The sequence below is a fragment of the Hoplias malabaricus genome, chromosome 11 (assembly GCF_029633855.1).
Source record: "Hoplias malabaricus isolate fHopMal1 chromosome 11, fHopMal1.hap1, whole genome shotgun sequence".
NCBI lineage: Eukaryota > Metazoa > Chordata > Actinopteri > Characiformes > Erythrinidae > Hoplias > Hoplias malabaricus.
This window is the reverse complement of record NC_089810.1, coordinates 25,078,156-25,101,161: the sequence shown is the minus strand read 5'-3', so window position 1 is coordinate 25,101,161 and position 23,006 is coordinate 25,078,156. Positions and strand designations below refer to the sequence as shown.

At 41.4% G+C, this 23,006-nt stretch overlaps 1 protein-coding gene across 1 annotated transcript in view; it reads right to left on the bottom strand.

Moving 5' to 3' along the window:
• wtip (WT1 interacting protein) overlaps window positions 1-22,336 on the bottom strand; it is a 34,067-nt gene extending 11,731 nt beyond the window's left edge. Inside the window, exons 1-2 of the mRNA XM_066684858.1 lie at window positions 20,934-22,336; window positions 10,393-10,494 (exon numbers count right to left, since the gene is read on the bottom strand). Coding sequence (XP_066540955.1) covers window positions 10,393-10,494; window positions 20,934-22,086 — 1,255 coding nt within the window. The 5' untranslated portion in view covers window positions 22,087-22,336. The remainder of the gene's footprint in view (window positions 1-10,392; window positions 10,495-20,933) is intronic.
• Between the last annotated feature and the right edge of the window lie 670 nt (window positions 22,337-23,006).

Genomic DNA, 23,006 nt, shown 5'->3' with positions numbered 1-23,006 from the left:
GTCTAATTACAGGCCTATTTCAAATTTGCCATTTCAGTCCAAGATCTTAGAAAGAGCTGTGGCCCAACAACTTAGTTCATATCTACATAAGAATCATATATATGAAAAATTCCAATCTGGATTCAGGCAACATCATAGTACAGAGACAGCTCTAGTCAAGATAACAAATGATCTTCTTCTTGCCTCTGATCAAGGCCACGTATCCCTGTTGGTGCTTCTTGACCTAAGTGCAGCCTTCGATACAATAGACCACAATATTCTCATAGAAAGGTTAGAAAACATGGTTGGAATCACAGGGACAGCCCTATTATGGTTCAAATCTTACTTAACGGAACGTTATCAATTCGTAAAAGTAAACAATCTAAATTCAAATTATTCAAAAGTAAGATTTGGAATTCCACAAGGCTCTATTTTAGGACCATTATTATTTACATTATACATGTTACCGCTAGGCACAGTTATAAGAAACCATGACATTAACTTTCACTGTTACGCAGACGACAATTGTATATTTCAGACAAGCCCGATGACAAACACAGATTAAAGAAAATAGAGGACTGTGTAAAAGACGTGAAAAGGCTGGATGTTGCGTAACTTCCTCCTTCTAAACAGCAACAAAACAGAGGTCCTGCTTTTGGGTCCAAAAGTGGCAAGAAATAAATTATCAGATTTAATTTTAAATCTAGCTGACTTTCCAGTTAAACCTGGTTCAGCAGCAAAAAATCTTGGTGTCATAATTGACCCGGAATTATCATTTGATCAACACATAGGTAGTATCACTAGGACAGCTTTTTTACATCTTCGCAATATTGCTAAGATTAGAAATGCCTTATCCCTTCAGGACGCAGAAACATTAGTACATGCCTTTATTACTTCAAGGCTTGACTACTGTAACGCACTACTGTCAGGATGCACCAGCAGCAATTTAAGAAAACTTCAACTAGTTCAAAATGCTGCAGCTAGGGTCCTCACTAAAATTTGAACATATCAGCCCAGCTTTATCATCACTTCATTGGCTGCCTGTTAAATTCCGCATTGACTACAAAATTTTGTTATTAACATATAAAGCTCTACATGGGCTTGCTCCTGAATATCTTCAAGATACAATTTCCTATTATGAGCCTCCACGTTTACTCAGATCACAGAATACTTTTTTTTTAGTTGTTCCCAGAATTCAGAAGGCCTCAGCTGGGGGAAGAGCCTTTTCTTATAAAGCCCCCAGACTCTGGAATGATCTTCCAGAAAATGTTCGGGACTCAGACACAGTCACAATCTTCAAATCTAGGCTAAAAACACATCTGTTTAGTTTATCTTTTGGTAGCTAATGCTCCCCCATAGATAAAGGCGGCAGATCCGGGGGGTCCATGGACACAGGGAATTATAGTAAACTGAGATGCTGGTGCTGTCGTCCCGCCGCTTCTCGCGATCACTCAGGTTTGTTGACGGTGGAGCGGAGGGATGCCAGTGTTTCAGGATGCTCCCGTGTCTGTGTGTCCTTCTGGTTCTCTCCTTTTAGTTAAAGCTGTCATAGTCAGATCTGCCGGAGTCATTAGCCACACTCTGGAAATTTTCATATTTTCTACTTTACAAACACAAAACAGTTCAAAACTAATTCCATCCCTTTACATCTTTCAGAGTAAACAACTGCCCACCTGTCTGTCTGGACACTGATGGATGACTGTCGAGATCCTCCTCCACGCTTCAGACCAGCTGCCCACGCTCCAGCAACCACCAAGTGCCTTGAAGCTGTCCCTACACTGAAGTTCTCACGGACTACTAACTATCATCACCAGTAGATTGACCAGAGGAGGATGGGTCACCCCTTGTGAGCCTTGGTTCCTCCCAAGGTTTCTTCCTCAGCTGGGAGAGTTTTTCCTTGCCACTGTCGCCCCTGGCTTGCTCACTTGAGGGTTTTACATTTGTTTTTACATTTCATGTCAAATCTTAGTCTTACTAGAATTCTGTGAAGCTGCTTTATGACAACATCAGTTGTGAAAAGCGCTATATAAATAAATTTGATTTGATTTGATTTATAGATTGAGTCTTGTTTTCCATTTCCTACAACTAACTCCAACACTGAAATCACTTTCACCCACCAGAACAAAAGAATTTACATACTGAAGACATTTTCATGCATTCATGACACAAACAGAAAGCAGTTTTGCCACCTTTCCCCCAAATACAGCCTGGGACCAATAATGTACTCTGATGGACTGGCATCTTGTCCAGGGGGTGTTCCTGCCTTACACTCAGTGATTCCAGGTAGGTTCCGGAGCTACTGCAACACTGATCAGGGTGAATGTGTTTAAGACTATGAATTTATGCATTTATTTATAAACAAATAAGGTACATTTATTCATCTATACATGAATTTTTCTCTGCTCCTAGAGTTTTACCTCAGCGTTAACTCTGGAATCATTTTCATTCCTCACAAGAAATGGTTACATCCTGAGAGCAATTTTGTGTTTTCTTGGCACAAACATGTCTGACTCAGCTCAGAATGGGCCTGGCAATTACCATGGCGAGTTGAATCAGGTGTGCATGTGTTGGGGCAGAAGGAAAAGAAAACATGAAGCCCTCCAGGACTGCAGGTGAGTAACTCTGAACCACCGCAGGATGAGTGACAGTACCTTTGTTTCCATGCCAATGAGGAATGATACAGTGTGCATACTAGACAGAGACGTCAGCCATAATTCATAACACCCTACGAGAAGATACGAGAAGATATGTGGCATGTCTGTGTCATTTGTGCAATTAAGTTAAATACATTTGTAACATTAGTCAGAAAGTTAAACCACAGAAAATGAATGAGGCAATTAAATCACAGCATGTCACTGATGCGTAAATCAGCAGTTACCCAACAGCTGAAGGCATTGATGTGAATCCACACACGTGTTTTACTATAGTGTCAGGCTGTGGGGTCATACAAAGCTTTTATGTATTACATATACACTGATCAGCCATAACATTAGGACCAACTCACTTTCCATTCTCTCAGTTCCAATGACCATGCAGAAGCACTTTGCAGCTCTACGGTTTCAGAATGTAGTCTGCATACATTTTTGCTCAGTCTCATCCTTTTCTTCAATGGTCAGAGCAGGTATAATGTGGCAGGAGGATCATTATCAGTGCTGCAGTGACATCTGTGCTGTGTTAGTGTGTGTTGTGCTGGTATGTGCAGATTAGAGTTCAGCATCCACTCATAAAAGACTAAAGTGTGACCAACAGAAATTGTGCTGCAAGAGATAAGCCACTAAGCTAACATATATCTACAAGGTGGACCAATGAGGTAGGTGTCTTTAATAGAGTGGAGAAGATCCACTCTGTCACCACCACACATTTGGCTAACAAACATCTGCAGTTACCAAAAAGCTCTATGCGCTAAGGAGTCATCTATGGACAAAATAAGCAAAACCTCCCTGCTTTGTTAACTTTCAACTAACACAATTTAGTAAGGAGCGTCTTTCTCTTACTCTCCTATTTTTGTTATATACCCAACAGCAGCAAATTGTCTGAATGTGGATAGAGACCTGATGTTACACCCTCAAGCAATCTACACACACGTGCACCACACAACTTATATCTGTCTTTTTTATCTGTCCGTATATGTCCACACCAGCACACATGCGATCACACACACAGGCACGCAGGCGCGCGCACACACACACACACACAAACAAAAACACAAAAGTCTATAAATCAGTCGGAATAGTCTGCTTTTAACTGTCCCACTGAGCTATGTTTCAGTTCCTAGGGTTTGTGGTATAGACCCATCAAGTCTTTTTTACATCCCAAAATTTATGCCCTGGCCCCATTCAAAAAGAACACACACACACACACAATGCAGATGCGTGTTCAGTAGCAGGGGCCTCTCCAGTAGAGCCAAAGAATCCTGATTGGGATTTTAAGCACCAAATTTAGCATCACAGCACAATAAAACACTGCTTACACACCTGTAACAGAGACAAGACTGATAAACTGTGAAAACAGTTTCACGTGTTCTAAAATGTGGCAAGAGTTCTAAAGTGTAAAATTTTCAGCTCTCAAGATCAAACACATCATAGTTGCCACTGAGAAAACTTTCTAGTCCCAAATGTTATAAACAAAGAAAAACTATTCTTAAATTCAGACGGCAATATCTGTAACGTGTGACATTCTTGGTCACTGACATTATACAATTATAACAGTGTTTTATCCAAGATCATCCTCTGCTATATACCTCAATTCTGCATTTCTGTTTTTTTTTCTAATTTTAAGCAATTAAACAGAGTGAACTGGAAACTGAAGAAGAAATAAATAAGCACCAATACTGCATTTTTCTCACACTCAGCATATGACAAGCTTTAGGACCTGGAACTGACATCAAGTGAAGTAAAGCGACATTGGTGCATCCCTGTCTTTAATGTACATATTGACACAATTAGAGTTGACGTAGTTTGGAATCATTTCTTTTGACCTCTTTAATCTCGTCATAAATGAATGAGAATGAAATCCACAGAGGGTGCTTTGAAATATTATTTGACAATTAAATGGCATTTAGGCATTGAGCTGCAGGCAGTGTATCTCAGAAAGAGATGACAAACTGCAGGATGACTGGCTTGAAAACACCATGTAATGCTTACAAACATCTACAGGGTGGGGCTAAGAGTGAGTGAAAAGAAGAGAGAGAGCGAGACAGAGACAGAGAGAGAGAGAGAGACAGAAAGACTGAGTAAATGGGGACATTCTTTCGGCCTGAGGTCACTGGCTAGTCCCATTCACCCACCTCCATTCTCCCACCCCACGTAGAGCAAGAGGGAAAAGGGAGGGAAATAGAAGAGAGAGGGACAGGGAGAGAGAGCAAGAGAGAGAGAGATAGAAAGAATGAGAGGGAGAGAGAGAGAGAGAGAGAAAGAGAGTGAGAGAGAGAGAGAGAGAGAGAGAGAGAGAGAGAGAGAGAGAGAGAGAGAGAGAGAGAGAGACAATTTGTGAGCAAGGGGGATGGTAAAACGTGATTCTCCCGCAAGCGCCTTCAGCTTTTGTCACAGGCTTCAGGGCCATGTAACTCTCTATTCTTACTTCTTCTACTCCTCCATTGGCTCATCTTCTCTCCTCCTCTTTCACCTACATGTGTTCACAGTGGGGCTGTACCTTTCTCTGTGAGGAGGTCTAAATACATCACTACTGGAGTTGAATTCATTTAACCAGAGGAGGTTTGTTTTAGGATTAAAATATCTGTGTAATTTCCCAGAGATGGCCTGGATTGAAAGGTCATAGCCCCATAGTTCAGGCACATGCACAATTTAAGGTGGAACAGGAAAGTTTGAACAAAATAAGCACAGGAATAATAATAATAATAATAATGAATAATAAGAGCAGCTTTGTAATGTTAAGAAACCAAAAGCAGTTCTTTAGAGGTTTCCCGACATCCCAACACCACAGGGAAACCAAGCTATTATTTAACGCACATAAATAAAGAACCCAAAACTGAACCTGCACCTCATGTCCACTCATAAACAGAAGACGCTGAAATTACCATGCTTACCAATGAGTATTTAGTCCTTCTACACAGTGGTTCTCTATTCTGGTCCTGGTGGGCTACTGCCCTTGCAGGTTGTATCTTTCTCCTCGCTCCAACATACCCACTTCAACTTTGAAAAGGGCTGGTAATTAGCTCATTAGTTGCATCAGTTGTGTTGGGAGCAGAGGAATCTCTAAAATGTGCAATGTAGTAGCCCACCAGGACCAGAATTGAGAATCACTGCTATGATGTATATAATGCACTGGCAACATGAATAACTACATATATAAAATGACATTTGTTTATATTTTGCAACAGATCACTTTATTCTTATAGAATTAATTTGTCTATGTCTTGTAGCCACAAAATCTCAGACAGAATTTATCATTCAATACATATACATATGTATACGATACAATATGTCACTATCCAATGTATCTTAAAAATAGCAATTTTACAGTAGAGCAAAAAATAACACGTATCATGAAATACTGAACAGCTGTGTTCAAATGTACATTGGACACATAATGGATGGAAAAAATGGACATATGTGACACTCTGTATGTATAAGATACAAACATAAACACACATGGCTTTTCTTGAAACTTGGCCTTCTAAACTAGCCCTCTCTCTGGGGCTTCTACCCCCTTCTCTCTTTTTCTTCCTCCCCCCCTCTCTCTCTGTCTCTCTCTCTCTCTCTCTCAAACCCACCACATCTACAACACGATATAACAGCCAAACATCACACAGCTGGGCACTGCTGTGTAGAAATTTTCAGAATGCATTTTTTCTTCTTCTAAATTTATTTCAGGCTCTTCAAAATGTAACTCTATCATGACAAAAGCCTCGTGTTTTTTTTCACTGTGCCATGTCACCAGTGCACCTTGACTATTTAAAGGAAAGACGAAAATAGCATACAATATCTCTTGAACATTTGCATTTGCTTGTGGCTCGGTCTTAAGCTTTATTTCTGCACTTGTGCTCATCCAAACAACAGAGGCATGTAGAGTCTTTGTATTTGCCCCTTTAACTGATAAAAATCTGACCTCAGAGAACATTTGTTTGTATGCGTGTTCATACTGGTCACAGTAAAACTGATCACCGTGTAGAACTGAAGATATCTGGGAGTTCCTGTGTTGTATGAAAGGTTTTAACAATGCTGCCTCAATGGTTAAATAAACTGTGTTATTTTGTATAACTGTGTTATAAAAAATAATTATATGTAATACTTACGAAATTACTAAAATAATTCATTTACAGCTCTAGTTTACAAACACACTGCATGTAATGACCTCAGTCCACTTTACTTGAACCTTTCTCTTTTTCTTTTCTCCTTGACATCACATTTATCACTAACATATTTATTTTATATCAGCAAATGTGAATACCAAACACAAGTGCGATTAAACCCAGATCTTTGTCCATGTGAGCAGTTATACAAGCTTGCCTAAACATTAACATAGCTCTCTGTCCTTGCAGTGGAGCACATTTCTTATCTGCTTCTGTTAAATATAGGCTTTCATTCTACACCACTCAATGCTTGTGCCTTTGTCCATTGAGAAAAATGAGCTCCCACAGAACTGTGTTTTATTCTTTTCCAAAATCTATGGAAAACAAAAACAGGCTCACTGTTATTCTGACCCGCTCCACCTTTCCTGTGTGATCCCACATCCTCTCTCTCTCTCTCTCTCTCTCTCTCTCTCTCTCTCTCTCTTTCTCTCTCTCTCTCTCTCTCTCTCTCTCTCTCTCTCTCTCACACACACACACACACGCACACACACCTTAGTCTTAGTCACTTAAGATTTAAAAACAAAAAACATTGAGCTTACAGTAAAATTCACAGTACAAAATATACAGTGTATTAAATATACAAAATATATAAAGGGATATTTTACTCCAGACAGGGCATTTTTGTTCTAAAAATGTCACACGCATGCACACGCACAAAAATCTCTCTCTCTCTGCAAAGAGAACAAGCGGGTCCTTAATACCTGCAGGTGGGCTTGGTCAGGGTGCATGATGGGATGTTGGAGGTGATGACTCACTTAGTGTGTGTGTGTGTGTGAATGTGTGTGTGTTTGTGTTTGTGTGTGTGTGTCTGTTTGCGCTTGCTTGTATGCATTTTATTCGTGAGGGGAAATTCTAGTCTTCAGTTCTTGAGCATGTGTAGGCCTGCTGGTCTACACACTCTCACACCCTCTCATTCTCTCTCACATACACATATTTTTAAAGTCAATACTACAACAACAGCCCCAAACCCACAGAGGTGGTTTCTTCTCTTCTGTATTTTCTTCACCCTAGCAAAACCATTAATACACTGCTTGTCCTTTGTAATGTTTGTCTTCTTTAAATTTGCCCCAGAGCAGTCCACTGTGGTGACAGTGAAACAGATCGGCATGGAACAAAATGGACTCGCTAATCATTTTAGTGTGGCAAGATTAATTGAGAACTTTGGTTTCCCCCTGTTTTTTGTTTTTCTTTTGAGGTACGGGGCTTCGCTGAGATACTGACAATATATGAATAACATTGGGGCCGTATTAATAAATACACAGTTATATATATAAAGTAAAAATTAGATATTTATTATGGCACATCCTGACTTATACATGTAAATGTATGTGTTTATTTTTTACTTAAGCTCATACCAGGATTGCATGTGTTTATGTGATGTGTGTGTGTGTGTGTGTGTGTGTGTGTGACTGAAAAGAGGTCCATAGGGGAACCCAGTGGAGGGGGCATTCTTGGGCTTTCTGATGAGAAAAGGCTGCAGCTGTGGGCCAGAGCCAAGAGCACACAGCAATTACACAGATCTGCAGGGAGAACACAGCTCCTGTACAAAATGATCTGGGAGCCCGTTTGCGCAAAATCTCAGAAAAGACACACAAACACAAACACACAGCCCGCTATACGCTTGCTTTCTAAATAAGAGACATGCATCTCTGAACTTCTCCTGAAACAATATGTTCAAATGGGATATAGAAAAAATCTCATAACCATGACATAACATCAGCACGAGTGATGATAATCTCACTCATTCTTTCTTTTATGATATTGGTCAATATCAATTCGATATTTTTGAAAATGATCTACTTTTAATATTTTTAAAAGCTTTTAAAGCCTTTGACAAAAAATATAACCAACAACTAGTACCTTTGACCAAAAGGGACACAATGATATACAGTAAACAGTCACATACTCATCTTAAAATACAAGGCCAGGAAATTGTCAAACAGTGCTACAACAAAAACACTTCCTTAGGAAACAAAGCAAAAAGCTTGTTTTCAAAACTGAGAATTTCCCATACACTTGCAGTCTAAATATTTATCTAAATGTCTCACTGCTCTCACAGTGTGTAGAAGACACATCTGACAAGCTACTATTTAGCTTGATAAAACAAAATTGTTTTGTCATCAAACTAATATCAAATGTGTGGCCCAGTTTCACACTGAAATGTGGGCAGCCAATCAGATCATAACTGACAAGACTACATTGTTAAAATTCTTGATGTTAACCTCTAATACCTAGATTTAAACAAGCATGGACAAGGCTAACAGCTTTTTCAAGCAACACAGGGATGTTAACACATCGGCTCCGGTGCCAATGACCCGCATTCCTGCCCAGAACAATGCGTTTAGAGTGTGAGAGTCTGGGCTGAACGTAAACGATCTGTTCTGCCTCTAAAGGCAGAGGAAAGCGTATCTGTGTGTAGGAGAGAACTCAATGAAGGAAGAACCAGTCCACACTGACGCCTTCCACTTTCAAACTCACACATACACACTGCTGAAAGGGGACACCACCACAGCAGAGTCAGGTGACACAGCAGCCCCAGAATGGGTGTGTGAGAGGATACACACAATAGTTTTTATACTAGGTCATATGGTTGCTTCCCTATACATACTTATCACTATAACATATGTGTAAAGCTCTGTATACAATGATTTGTCCTGTATGTCATGTGCCATATATAAGGAGCTGAGCCAAAAAAAAAAAATGTAAAAATAAAATAAGAAAAAAAAAAAATCTGCCTTGCTGTGTCTGATTCCACTTGTACCAGCACCACACACACCATCACAATATCACTGTCCTGCAGTGCTGGGAAAGATTCACTACCAAAATCTTTCCTGTTCTATGATGGTCTTGTAGGGGTCCTGATCTTTAATGAACTGGGTAAAAAAGGGCCAACAATATATGCAGTTCCACAGGTGTACTATAGCTTGGAAATGTAGAACTACAAAGTGCACCAATGTGGTCAGCAGAGCTGAAAACAAGGATATTATATGTAGAATATCAGAATTTGTGACCTTTTTTGGTGTGGTGATCCTATAGTTTTTGCCAAGGGTTGTAGGCTAGCCAAATTTTGCAAAACATTTTCGCACCTAAAATGTAAGGAAACCAAAACACACCCACACAAGCACAGACATGGAAAGCTGCTTTTGGACAGAATTCGTTGTGAAAGGCAGCAAATTGTTCTCGAATTAAAAATGAAATATATTCTGGAACATCTGAAAATTATGCCACTTAAAAACAAAAGCTGCATTCTTCTATAAAAACAAAAGAAGGAATCACGTCTTCAACAATACCATACAACAAACACATGTGGAGGATTAGCTCTCAATCACTTCCATGAACATATACTCATAGGTGCTCATAGTTGGGTACGTGTGTACAGGTGTGTGTATATATATATATATGTGTGTGTACTGGTAGAAAGGACAGCTGTGTGTTAATGTAGGTGTATGAAGGCAGGTGTGTGTGTGTGTGTGTGTGTGTGTGTGTATACCGGTAGACAGGGCAGCTGCCTGTTTATGTAGATGTGTGAAGGCATAGAGGGCAGGTGTGTGTGTGTGTGTGTGTGTGTGTGTGTGTGTGTGTGTGTGTGTGCATGTGCTCACCACATGAACAGCAGGTGAAACAGTTTGTATGATACAGGTTCCCCATTGCCTGACATGCTTGACTCGCTCCATATACTCCTTTACCACATTTTACACATATACCTGGAAAAAAACACACATACACACACACACACGTTATCACACATGAACAAATGTTATCACATCCTTAAACAGTTTAATTTAAAATGACAACACGACATGCATAAATATAGTGCAATGATTAATCTTCAGTCATTGTCAAATAAGAACGCCACCATAGAGGCATTAACATCTTTGTTTCCTGATGCTGCACATGTGCATATGCTCACATTGCTCAATGCCAAGTGTTGCAATCTGTCAACGTCTCACTAACCTAGAGGTGAAGATAGGGTTAAATCATGTTCTCTACTCGAGTCTTATCTCCCCGTAACACATATGACCAGTGGGATTGGCTGTGCCTTTCCCTGCGGTCATGTGATTCTCTGTAGTTTGGTTGTTAGCAGCCCCAAAACTGGAAAGAAAACTTTCCAGTCATAAGCGAGTAATACTGTGAAAGACTCAGGTGCATCATGGGTGACATGTGGGTGTCAAAAGCGAGTGAGGATGGCAGCAAAAAAGAAGAAGGTGGACATAAGGAGCTATTTTTCAAAGAAACGTGCAAGTCACTTAAAGCCAAGTTCACTAAAGAAATGAGTCCATCATAATAACAGCAGGTTTAAATATTCTGTAGATTCTGTAGCTATTGTCAGTTCTCTTACATTGTTTTTTTTTATCACAGAGCAAATGTGGGGGAACCCACCAATGTCAAGAGCACATATACGCCATTGGCTAGAGGGGTATAAATCTCTGAAAAATCGGATGTCTTATAGTTGACCATGTTTGTGGGTCTGGACCATGAGTTGTGGTTCTGAACCAAAAATCATACAATGCCAGTACCTGAACTCACTAGTGCCATTAGATCTCTACTCGAACAGTAGACACCATTCCTGCAGTAAAAGAGAACAAACTTCCAATGTACATGTCCACAAACTCATGGTCATATAGCATAAGTTCTAAGGTGTGCTTTAATTCTAGTGTGTAAAATCTCATTCAATTAGTGTACACATTAATATTTTTCAAACCATAAAACTAGACATGAAATGGCCTGAAAAAATAATACCATGGTTATCGAGGCCAAAATTGAACAATGAACTCTTGTTTTTCTGTTAGCCTTCTGTATAGCTGCAAATGTTATGTGATGTTAATCGGTCATCATAACTGTATAAACTTCAGTTTTATTGTTTTTGTGGAAATAGAGTTTTGCTACAGGGACAAATCTATGGTCCCTTTTTAAGAGGCAGGTTTGTTTCAAACAGCTCTTAGTGTGCAAAGGAAAGTGTGCTTGAATTAAGGTTGTGCTTAATGGTAATGCAAAATGTTATCGAGCACCATTTAAGGGAGTAGGAGGCTCAGACTTTAATTTTAAATTTCAGGTGGGGGGGTGGGGGCACTCAGATTTAAAGTGGAACAGGCTGTGAATTTGTAATCCTGGCTAGAATGCTTGTTTTAGTCTGAGATATGCTTATTGTCATTAAAAATTCTACAGACACAAATGTGTTTACAAATCACCATCAATTTAAATTTGCTTACTTTTCAGTCTTCACTCACTCCGGTGTCACTTATGTGAGACATAAAAAAACTACTAAAATGAGTACTATAAGCAGTAGTTGTTATGTTAAAGTCCCAACTCTGCCCTGTGGAGCATGACAGTAAAGTGGTCAGTGTCCATGTTGGTTAAAGAGCAATCGCTCAGCATCATGGGAGAATGAGTCAGTGCTGGTCTCTCACGCATGACACGGCCTCGGCTGGGGGTCGCATTCCTGTGCGTGCACAGGGTCAAAGCCCGAGGTTGACCACAGGTCAACAAGCCTAGGAGACACAACTTTGTACTCAGGAGCCAGATCTCTCTCTCTCTCTCTCTCTCTCTCTCTCTCTCTCTCTCACACACACACACACACACACACACACACACACACACACTCTCTTAACATGAGAATTTACTTATGTTAACTTGTGAGAATCCCCACATAGGAGCATCTGTACCAAAGAGTATGGGGAAAAAAAAGAATTTTTTTTTTTTAAACTTCTTCTGCTCTTACCTGGCACACACTGGTACCACTTCCTGTCTGAGCCTCCTCTCATTCTGACTGTTAACAGCTGGGATAACAGCTCAGGGAGAGCTGCAGTGTTTTTTTATTGTTCTCTGCTTGGCCAAAGCCTTTTCCTGTTGCTATGCTATTTATTCAAGTTACCAAAAAAATACAAAGCCTAAAGCACACCAGCCCTCAGGAAAGGTTTGTCTACATTTTTCCCCTATCAGGATCAGCCTAAAAATGGTCTGAATCATCATTAAAGCAAAGTTACTGTAAACAGTCTGAATCATCAACCCAAAATACACCATAGCCTTCACTCCACTGCCTATCTAGCCTCTGAATCTGGACACAACATGGTCAAATCTACAGTTGAAAAGAGTCAAAGATAAGCTCAAATATTTTAACTCAGAGGCTAAAAAATTAGGAATTATTTACTGCATCATTTTATATTTTATTATATATAAAAATATACTAATAACAAAATGTAAACAAGCAGAAAACTGGACATTCTTAAAATTATACAGTTTCTCATTGTTTTTCTAATAATTCACAGCTCTGCTCAGCAACATGGACAACAATTTTTTTCTGTACTAAACATTTGAAATAAATTAGGTTGGACAATGGTATAATGTTAATATTCATGTTTCATGTTGCTGAAAACACAGATTCCACACATTTAATTAACTGTGGTCTTGCCATGGACAAAGAAACAAAAAAGAAACTCGAGACAGCCATGAGCCAAATGGTCTCGATATTTCCGAACTGAGGTTATGGCATTTGCTGATGTGGTCAGGGTTTTTTCGGTCAGCAGGGAGGGTTGTAGGGGAAGAATGAGCTTGTCCATTCTCAATTTCTGACCCCCTCAGAGCACCCAAAGATACACACATTGCTCAAACTTACCATTGCCAGGCATTTCTAAGCGGTCTGCGGGAGCAGGGAAAAAGATGATTTTCTCTATAACTAAGCGCCAATGCTTCATAGGGAAACATTTGTGAAAATCCACAACAGGAAAAACAGCCATTTATGATTTTGGATTTCTAAATGATAACACATCAATTATGGCTGCAATAAAACAGACACCTCAGGTTTATAAAGGAATGAAAATACTGGTGTACAACAAACAGTAATGTTCTCAGCCAAAACCATGCAAGAAGCAGGGGACCTGTGTAATCATTGTGTATGATAAATAGCCTAATTAGGTCTGGATAATAACTCAATATCAATATATAATGTGATTTTTGTGATGATTTTTAAACACATTTCCAATACTTCATAAATAAATATTTACAGGGTCTGTCACTGACTAACATTCATTAAAACGCACTGTTGTCAGTTCAGTGTTTCCTCTAGAATTTTTTTTCAGCAGTAGTGGCGACTCACACTCTAACTACAGAGTCTGTAAAAAGGGTGTAGTGAACAAGAATCAGTATTCAAGTGGCACTGGGCTTGATATGCAACGGGACCAGCAGAAACCTTATCCACTCTCACCCAAACTTTACTAGGGGTATAATGCTCTGCCCACCAAGCGCAACACACACACAAACACACAACAACAACACATCAAATAAACTGTGGATGCATTTGTTTCTCAACAATCACTTGTGGATTTTCTGAACCCCAAATGCAACAATTTTGACAGGTAAAGAAGCCATCAAGATGAAAATGGGCCTCATCGCTGAAGAGGATTTTGTTTGAAAAGTCGCCATCCACTTGTTGTTGTTCCAAAATCCATTCAACGAACTCTCTTTGCTGTGCGTGGTCAGTAGGTTTCCGTTCTTGACACAATTGAACTTTGTAAGCATGGAGGTGCAAATCTTTTGTGAGAATATGCTGTAGAGATATCCTGCAAATGTTCAATTCTTGACCATGTTTCCGAATTGATGTTCCTGGACTCTCATGAACACTCTCATGAACTGCTTCGATGTTTTGTGCAGAACGAGTCGTTGAAGGACGGCCAGAGTGTCTAAGATCACTCACTGATCCAGTTTCCCTAAATTTTTTAATTAATCTCCTCACAGTCGATGAATTTAAATCACTAGTCCGACCATATTTTGTACGAAAATTGTGAACTGTAGCGGCCAAACCTTCATTATTTGTTCAATATTGCTCAAAAATGTAAACATGTTGTTCTTTCGTGTAGTGTTCCATTTTTAATAACACTGAACTGTGAGCTGTCGCATTTTTTTTTGTTGACAACACTTTACATTGGCACCTCAATAAAAGACGAGACTGTCTTTAAGACACTTAGACCAATAAGAGTCTTTCACTTCAGATCGTATTGTAATTAATTAACAATAAACTCAACATAATATTAAACCCACTAGTAATAGTTATTTTAAACTGGTAATATATTAGTTGCAAAATACATGGACAGATTATGCTTTGCCATTGGTCAAAAAGGCTACTGACAGGCACTGACACTCCTGATGGCAGTTGGCTTAATAAATTTCTGATAACAAAAAAGTTTTATCTGAATGACTACAGTTGAAAAGGATTTACAAGTGCATACTGGTCCCATACTAGCCTTGTGTATTCATCTCTAGTGACGGCACTGATGGTGGCCTTAGGCTACTTCAGGGTCCCATCTATTGATCAGTGCATTTCTATGGACATTATAGAAGCTCCAGCTGTCTGTTTATTATTTAAGTAGTTTTCAGTTCAATTCTCAGTGCAGCACATCCACCCTTCAATTTGTTCATTAAATTGAGCTTTTAAACTATGTTACTATGTATCCTTCCGATCAGCACCCGCCACCTGCTTTTATTTACTTACAGGCGAGAGGAGCCTAGGGCTACGAGTGGGTGTAACAACACTGATATAAACACAGCAACACCAGTGTGTGTGTGTGTGTGTGTGTGTGTGTGTGATAGACAGGGAGAGTCACAGAGAGAGAGAGAAAGAGAGAGAGAGAGAGAGAGAGAGAGAGACAGAATGAGAGTCCTCATTATCATTCTGAGCAGATGATCAGAGTTTACCCCCACCAGTTGCGTCTGGAGGCTTAGCCAGCACCGACTGCCAAGATTCTAGTGTCAGGTAAAGAGACGAGGGGGGAGAAGGGAAAAGAGAGAGAGGGAGAAAGAGAGAGAAAATAATATATGAAAATAATGTTAGCTAGACTAAGAAACATCATGGTGATAAAAACTGAAAGAGATGTAAAAAAAAGTATGAGACAGAAAGCGAGAAATTGAGTACAAGAGATATGTGTGTGTGTGTGTGTGTGTGAGGGGGGAGAGAGAGAAAGACAGAGAGAGACAGTGAAAGAACGAAAGAAAGAAATAGCCTAAGAGCTGAAAACCCGGCAAGATCCTATCAATTATTAGGGAAGGCGTTGTCACGGTAACAGAGCAGGTTTTCTTTTACACTTAAGGAAAGGAAGTTTGTGAGCACAATTTTTATAGCAAAACTGCTGCACAGAGAGGACAAGATAGCATCCTTGTTAAAAGACTGAATACATGCAGAGCAGGGATGGGTATGATCCGTTGTTTAATGATTTTACACCTTACTCAAAAATCCAGAGCGTTTATATTAATCTGACCAAGCTTCCTCCACAATATTCAAGAGTTCTAATATTCTATCTGTATGATCACATGTATTCATAACCCTGCCTTGTCTGCTTAAAGATTGGATAAGACTTTATTGATACTGAGGAAACTACAGGAAAAAAGGCAGAATCCATCTGAATAAGCTGACAGTGGCCAGAGGGCAAGGTCATGGAATAAGAGATTTTGATCCTGATGTTCTGCAGAAGAACAGCTCTTACATAACTATCAACTCCAGCTGCCAACAGCCCAAACAGCAGCATCACTGCATCAGCTGGGAACAGCAGAGCCTTTATTTAGCTTTTACTGCAACAGGCAAGGAGTGAGGGGGTGTGTGTTTGTCTGACGGAGAGAAAGAATGAGAAGGAGAGGCAGGAAATGTGTGTGTGTGTGTGTGTGTGTGTGTATGTGTGTGAGAGAGTGTGCGTGAGTGACTAATTGAGTAATTGTATGAATGACTGTGTGTGAGAGAGAAAGCCACGTCTGTGGAAACAGCACCATCAAAATGAGGAATTAGGATTCCCCTCCGAAAGAAAACACTCATTTGCGTTGTTGCAGGGCGCGCCTGGTGATACATTTTGGGAAATAACACATACACATGTACGCACAACTATAGTAAGCTTTCTGTAACCACTTAGAAGTCTGAAGCTATTACTGATCATAAAAAGTAAAACAGGCTGTAATTTTAGATAAAATGATTCCTCATTTACTGCTGATTGGAACAAGGGAAATATGTTGTAGAAAGCACAGATTCTTAACTTTTAGTCAATACCCAAGTTGTGTTTCTAAACACAAGGACAGATATTTTATTTTGAACTTCAGTGAAAGGTCTGACCTGAAAAATGACCCACAGCTTTATTTATTTATTTATTAATTCCCTTGTTTGACACTAATGAACTATCCTCAGAACTAGAGAAAAGCCCAGCGGCTTGTAGGCTCTGTAGGTTAATTTTTGCTACTACCATATTGAATTTGTTTATCACTGAAGGACCCTAAGTGTTAGGCAAGTAAAAGTCAGCACTGATGCCCAAAACAATCAGTAATGTTAGAGTTAGAGGACGCTAACCACAGAGAACTATAGGTAAATCAACAAAAACTAACAAATAAGACACAACGTAGGGGTATTGAATGAACATTGCTACATGAAGGAATTTGAACATGCAGCCACTTCTTTTGTAGTTAATGTGTTCTTCGTGGGTTGTAAACACTCCATCGGCTCATAGCTAAAACAAAGCACTGTTTTTGACCTGTTCTTTAGGTTCATATGGGACTGTACAAAGTATATAAACTTGAATGTACAGTAATACAACAGCAGTAACTCTAAACCTCTATAGTTTGCACTGTACAGTAATGACAGCAGTCATTCTGAAGAAGAAAGCCTGAAATACTCTCTCCAAAACAGAGCAGCTCCCTCATTAACAGGGGGCTGATTGTGGGGAGGGTGTTGCCCACCAAGGGTGATGGCCCTTTTCAGACGTGCCAAGCGGGATGCCAGCCGTCTCTTCTGTGATTGGTAAGTTTCCCTGCAGCCGTGGTCTGGTGTGATTACAACCAATCAGCAATCAGTTGGTTACGCACGCAAAACGGGCCACAGCATTCAGTTAATGCCCCAGTTAGTCCCTGCTAGCAGCTATGGGAAACTCAACAACACAACAACAACAACAACAACAATAATAATAATACACCTTTTTATGTAGGAAATATAATATATGAAATGTTCAAATTAACCTCTACAACAAAAAGAAATGGTTTACACTTTTAAAAAGTGTTTTTACGTCTTAAAAAATTATATATATATATATATATATATATATATATATATATATATATATATGCAAATAAAAATACACTCTCCCATTTTTCTCTGGTCCGGATGAGTGAATTGTTTTAAGGTGCATAGCTCAGCTGCTTTAAGGAGCACCCACTGCTGATTCAAGTGTTCAGTTGTGCATGCACCATTGTATAATCTCCACAGAAATGCTCTAACCAACCAAATTATATTCTCTGGTGCAGATGCATAAAGCCTTAGGTCCGTATGCCTAGTGCCAATCAAGAACCAGAGGGTTCTAAAGCCCACCTACCACTGTGCTGTGGAGCAGCAGAACTGTGTGCTTTGGGATGATCAGGAGTAGGAACAAATCGTCCAGCATCAGGACCTGACCATACAAATGTTCTCATTGCTGAATGCCTTCAAATCCTCCCAGAAACGTTCCATAACCTAGTGTATAATGTTTTCAGAAGAGCAGAAGCTGTACTGCAGCTGAGCGGGGGGCTTATAATACCCAGAAGAAACACTGGATGAACTTTTGGAACCAGAGCAGTGTGGATGAGTGTGATATGAGGTTACAAACATTTGTGCAGCCCTTTAAAATTTCCCCAAGAAATAATATGTGAATCAATTAATTACCCACGTCAGCAAAATGAGAGAGGGTTTTTTTCTGTTTGGCTCAGTGAGATAAGAGTCTGGCAGAGTGCCCTCAGGTGGGCCAAAGTCTGGAAAATCCCATGATTCACAGAGCTCAGCACACAAACCCTCAGCTCTGTTTGGCACTGTTTTTCCATTTAGACCGGCCCACATTCTCTTGTTTGGCACGGAGACTCTACTTTAATACATAATATAACCTTAGTGCGGAGGTTGGTGTGCTTTCCCAGACAGAGATTAAGCCTATTTCACTGCAAACATTTATAACGGAGAGTCAGCGTGAACAATATACCTTAGACCCATACCAGGCTTGATCCGGGAAATTACCCCACCTGGTTTTATGACTCAGATCCACCCATTGGGATGCACAAAACAGGGCTTTGTTTCAGTCCCTGCACTGTACAGCATCTTGACCAGCCTGCTCAGATATATAACACACAAACCCTGTAATCAAGGAAAATCTCCCAAACTACTGCTTCCTATACTGCAGGCAGCTGACACCCCTGATCCCTTTAATTCCCAAACAAATGAGCTCCAACTGGAGGGTTATTATCAAGCGCCTGTTCTTGGGACTGTCCCAAACGTTTCTTCTCAGTGGATGGAAATACAGTAGCATGATTTAACACCCAGTCTATCCCCTAGTCCAGTGTTTCCCAGTGCTAACCTTGCCCTTTATTTGAACTGCACACACTGTTTTCCCCAAATCAGGAGAATTAAAGCAGGGAGAGCAGCTGACTTTTTCAGATTAACATACTGGATAAACTCCTGTTTACAATACAATGCAATAAAAACTGAACCACTAAGCTGTGTCCAGAAATTTCATCTAGACACACATTTGATTTCCATTCTTCATTTTAACTCTGCTTATTAGATCAGTTCTCAGAATTGGTGTATGGGTGACTGAAAACTATGGATGCACTGATACAGAAACTGTTCACATAAAAAAGTTTCACATATACTGTCTTATGTACATATTTGAGATGCTGACCCGCAAACCTTCAACATTCAAATGTAGAAACTGAGACATGATCCAGCCAGCAGGAGCAATTTCACACAGAAAGACACATCTGTGGTGCAGATTTAATGCAGTGCTGCCTCAACATTACTCTTCAGTGCTAAAATAAACATGTCTGGAAAATACTTTTGATGAAAATATACTTTAAAGCAAATCCTACACTGTGATTCAGATATCACTGTGTATCCCTGATCGCATGCTCTAACATCAGCGTAAGGTTTGTGTTTCCGGCTGAGAACATGTGTTAATCTGTGCATGTTCCCCAGAATGCTTTGTCCTCAACTATGGCCATACTGTCTTTATCCCACAATAATCCTGTCCCTACACGTGTTAATGACACAGGGCTACCACTACCTTTGAGGGTCTGACACCCTGTAAACTCAGTTACAACTCAGATACACTTCTAAACCAACACATTCAATCTGAAAGCAAACACTAAAGACAAACACAAACAATCAGTAAACACACTCAAACAACTTCGAAACAAACCAACAATCTGTAAACAAGCTCAAACACTCAAATTAAAAACCACACCTGTATGCAAAATTCAGACACTCCTTAAAAGAAATGTCAATCTATAAACAAACTCAAACGCATCTTTGGGTGGGTGGGGGGCATTCAACAGAGGGGTGTACAACAAAGCAGGATTTCTCCATTTAGCCAGATAACCTAATCCCAAATTCAAGCCTGTCCAAGAGGAACAGAGTTGGGTGAGATACCTATTGGACAGCCCTAATCTTTGGGCTTAATTTAGCTGGCTGAGAAATGATGCTTTGTGGAATACCAGTCATGAATTTTCAATTAGCCGGATAACTTGAACCAAGATTTGAGAATTATACAACAGAAACATCCATCAACACCCTTCATACTGGACAGGCTTGACTTTGGGTTTAATTTATTGAGCTAGGCTGATAAATCCTGGGGTTATTCCACAAAGATTTCTCACTTAGCCAGCTAACTTAAGCTCAAAATCAAGTCTGTCTGAGGGTGATACCTATTGGACAGTTCTTAACTTTGGGCTTAAGTTAGCTAACTGAGAAATCCTGATTTGTGGAATACCCCCCGTAAACCAAATCAGGCATATCTACAAAACAAACTGTTAATACACGCATATACCTATAAACAAACTAAAACTATAAACAATCTCAACCTGTAAACAAACTTTAACACAGATATAGCAAACTCCATCACAGGTGTAAACAAAGTAAAACACATCTCTTGTTTCTGGCTGAAAACAAAAATAAAAAAAAAACTATTGTTCATAGAAAGTTAAACACACTTCCTTGGTAAACAACCTCAATATATATATACACGCAGATACACCTGTAAGAAACACAAAACCTGGAAACAAACCTAAATATTGTAAACAATCTCACAAATTCAAACACAACTGTAAACAAGCTCATACACAGACCCGCAGAGATCTGTTCCAGACTCACACCTAGGTCACTTACCGAAATACTCCTTCTTCACGTGCATCTCGAGCTCTCTTTCCAGCTCGATCGTAAGGGCCTCGAGCCTCCTCTCCGCCTGGCTGGGGCCGGTCTCGCGGCTCGGAGTCACCTGGTAAGGAAGCTTCAGCTTCTGTCCCGCGGGGCTTAGGTCTGCTCCCTCTCCTGAGCTGCTGTGCGCATCCTCGGGCGCGGGGAAACCGTGAACGTGAAGCCGGTGATGGAGCCCCAGCGCCTGGAGCCCATCGGTCTCGAAGTCGTGCAAATGCAGCGCGTCCTCCAGCACCGACGCGCGTGGCGAGGGCAACTGCAGCTCAGCGCCTGCACTCATGGAGCCCCGCGAGCTGTGGCTCGAGATGCTGGAACGCGGGCTTGCCGTGGCAGCGACAGCTGCACTCGAGCGCGGGCTGGCATGCCGCTGGTCGTAGCCGAGGCTGACGCCGCTGGTCCGGTTACTGCTCGGTCGGCTGCTCGTGCAGTCGCAGCCGCTCAGGCTCGAGTGCGTGCTTGCGTAGCTCGAGCGAGGGCTGAGCGCGCTGCTCACGACGTCGCCGTACCTCTCCGAATGCGGCACGAGCACACTGCTCCGCGGGCTCCCGCCGCTGCTGCTGCAGCTCGAGCGAGGGCTAGTAGTGGCTCCCGTGTTGCCAAACCCATTCCTGACACCGGAGCACAGCTGCTTTCCCGTTGCCGAAGCTTCATACGCGCTGTACCGGAGAACATGAGCTTCTTGCGGGGAGTAGCGCCGGTGCCGGTCTCCGGTGCCGTAGCATGGCAACGCCACTTCGGAGCGCGCGCAATAGCCGCCGCCGCCGTCGTTATCGTCGTCCGCCCCGTTGATAGATCGCACGGTGGACACGGGCATTGGCACCGGGACCGGTACTGGAACGGGAACCGGCGCTGCTCCGTGCACTTTAACGTTAGTCATATACGCCGCGTCCACGCTGTGAAGCTGCGGCACAGGCACCCCTCCGCCGCTCGTGCGTTTAACGTTTACATTAGTGTTGCTTTTGATCCCGTGAAACATTATCACAGCGGCGGGAGAGAACTCCGTCTCGAGCGGCGCTCTCCCGCCGTCTCCGTACGAGTCGTAGATGGAGAGGTTTTCCACCAGTCTGCTCGCGCGATGGCTCAGATCCTCGCCGTAGCGGTGCATGGCTCAGACCGGGAGCGCGAGCCACGGCGGTTAGTGCGCGCGTGAGTGAGAGAGCGAGAGAGTTAGCAAATTAGCATTTCACTCAGAAATCCCCACAAAACTCCAAAGGTCCTCCGTCTACTCCTCTGCTTTCAGCGTCGATGTATTCTCGGTGTCCATTCACATCATACTCCTCTGTGTTTCCGCGCGCAGAACCGTCCGCCACAAACGTTTACTTAAGTTTTCTTCCTCTTCTTCCTCCTCTCCTCTCCTCTCCTCTCTCCGCTGGTCAGTGGCGCTCGGGTTTCAGTTGGAGCTGTTCAGACTCTCTCTCTCTCTCTCTCTCTCTCTCTCTCGCAGTCAACGGCGCGCGCGGCGCGGAGGAATTTATCCTGGCTCTGAGACAGACAGAGAGACCGGAGGGGGGGAATAAGTAGTTTCACCAGAGTCTGTATTTGTAAATGAATACATGATAAAGAGAAGAAGGGAATGTTTCGTGTGTAACGAGGAAAATGAGTGCGGTATTCTCGACGAAAGAGGAAAAGAAATGAACGAGGGTTAACAGCGGAAGGCGGAATGGATCTACTTCGCGAAGAGAGGAATGTGCGGAAGGACACGCCGGAGGAGTGCGGCGGCGCTTTGGTATGCGCTTAATGCCTGAGAGAAACAATGACTGCCACCAACTCAGCAAGGGGGTTCTGACTAAATAATAATAAAAAAAACTCCTTTAGAGAGAGAGAGAGAGAGAGAGAGTGTGTGTGTGTGTGAGAGAGAGAGAGAGAGAGAAAGAGAGAGAGAGAGAGAGAGAGGGAGGGAGAGACTCTGTGTGTGTGTGTCCGTCCAACATTTATACAACGATTTAAAGACTGAACAAAACAGGCCAGAGCAAATAAGTCCTGCTTTGGTGTGTCCACTGGGTCACCATTAAAAGTGAAAGAGAA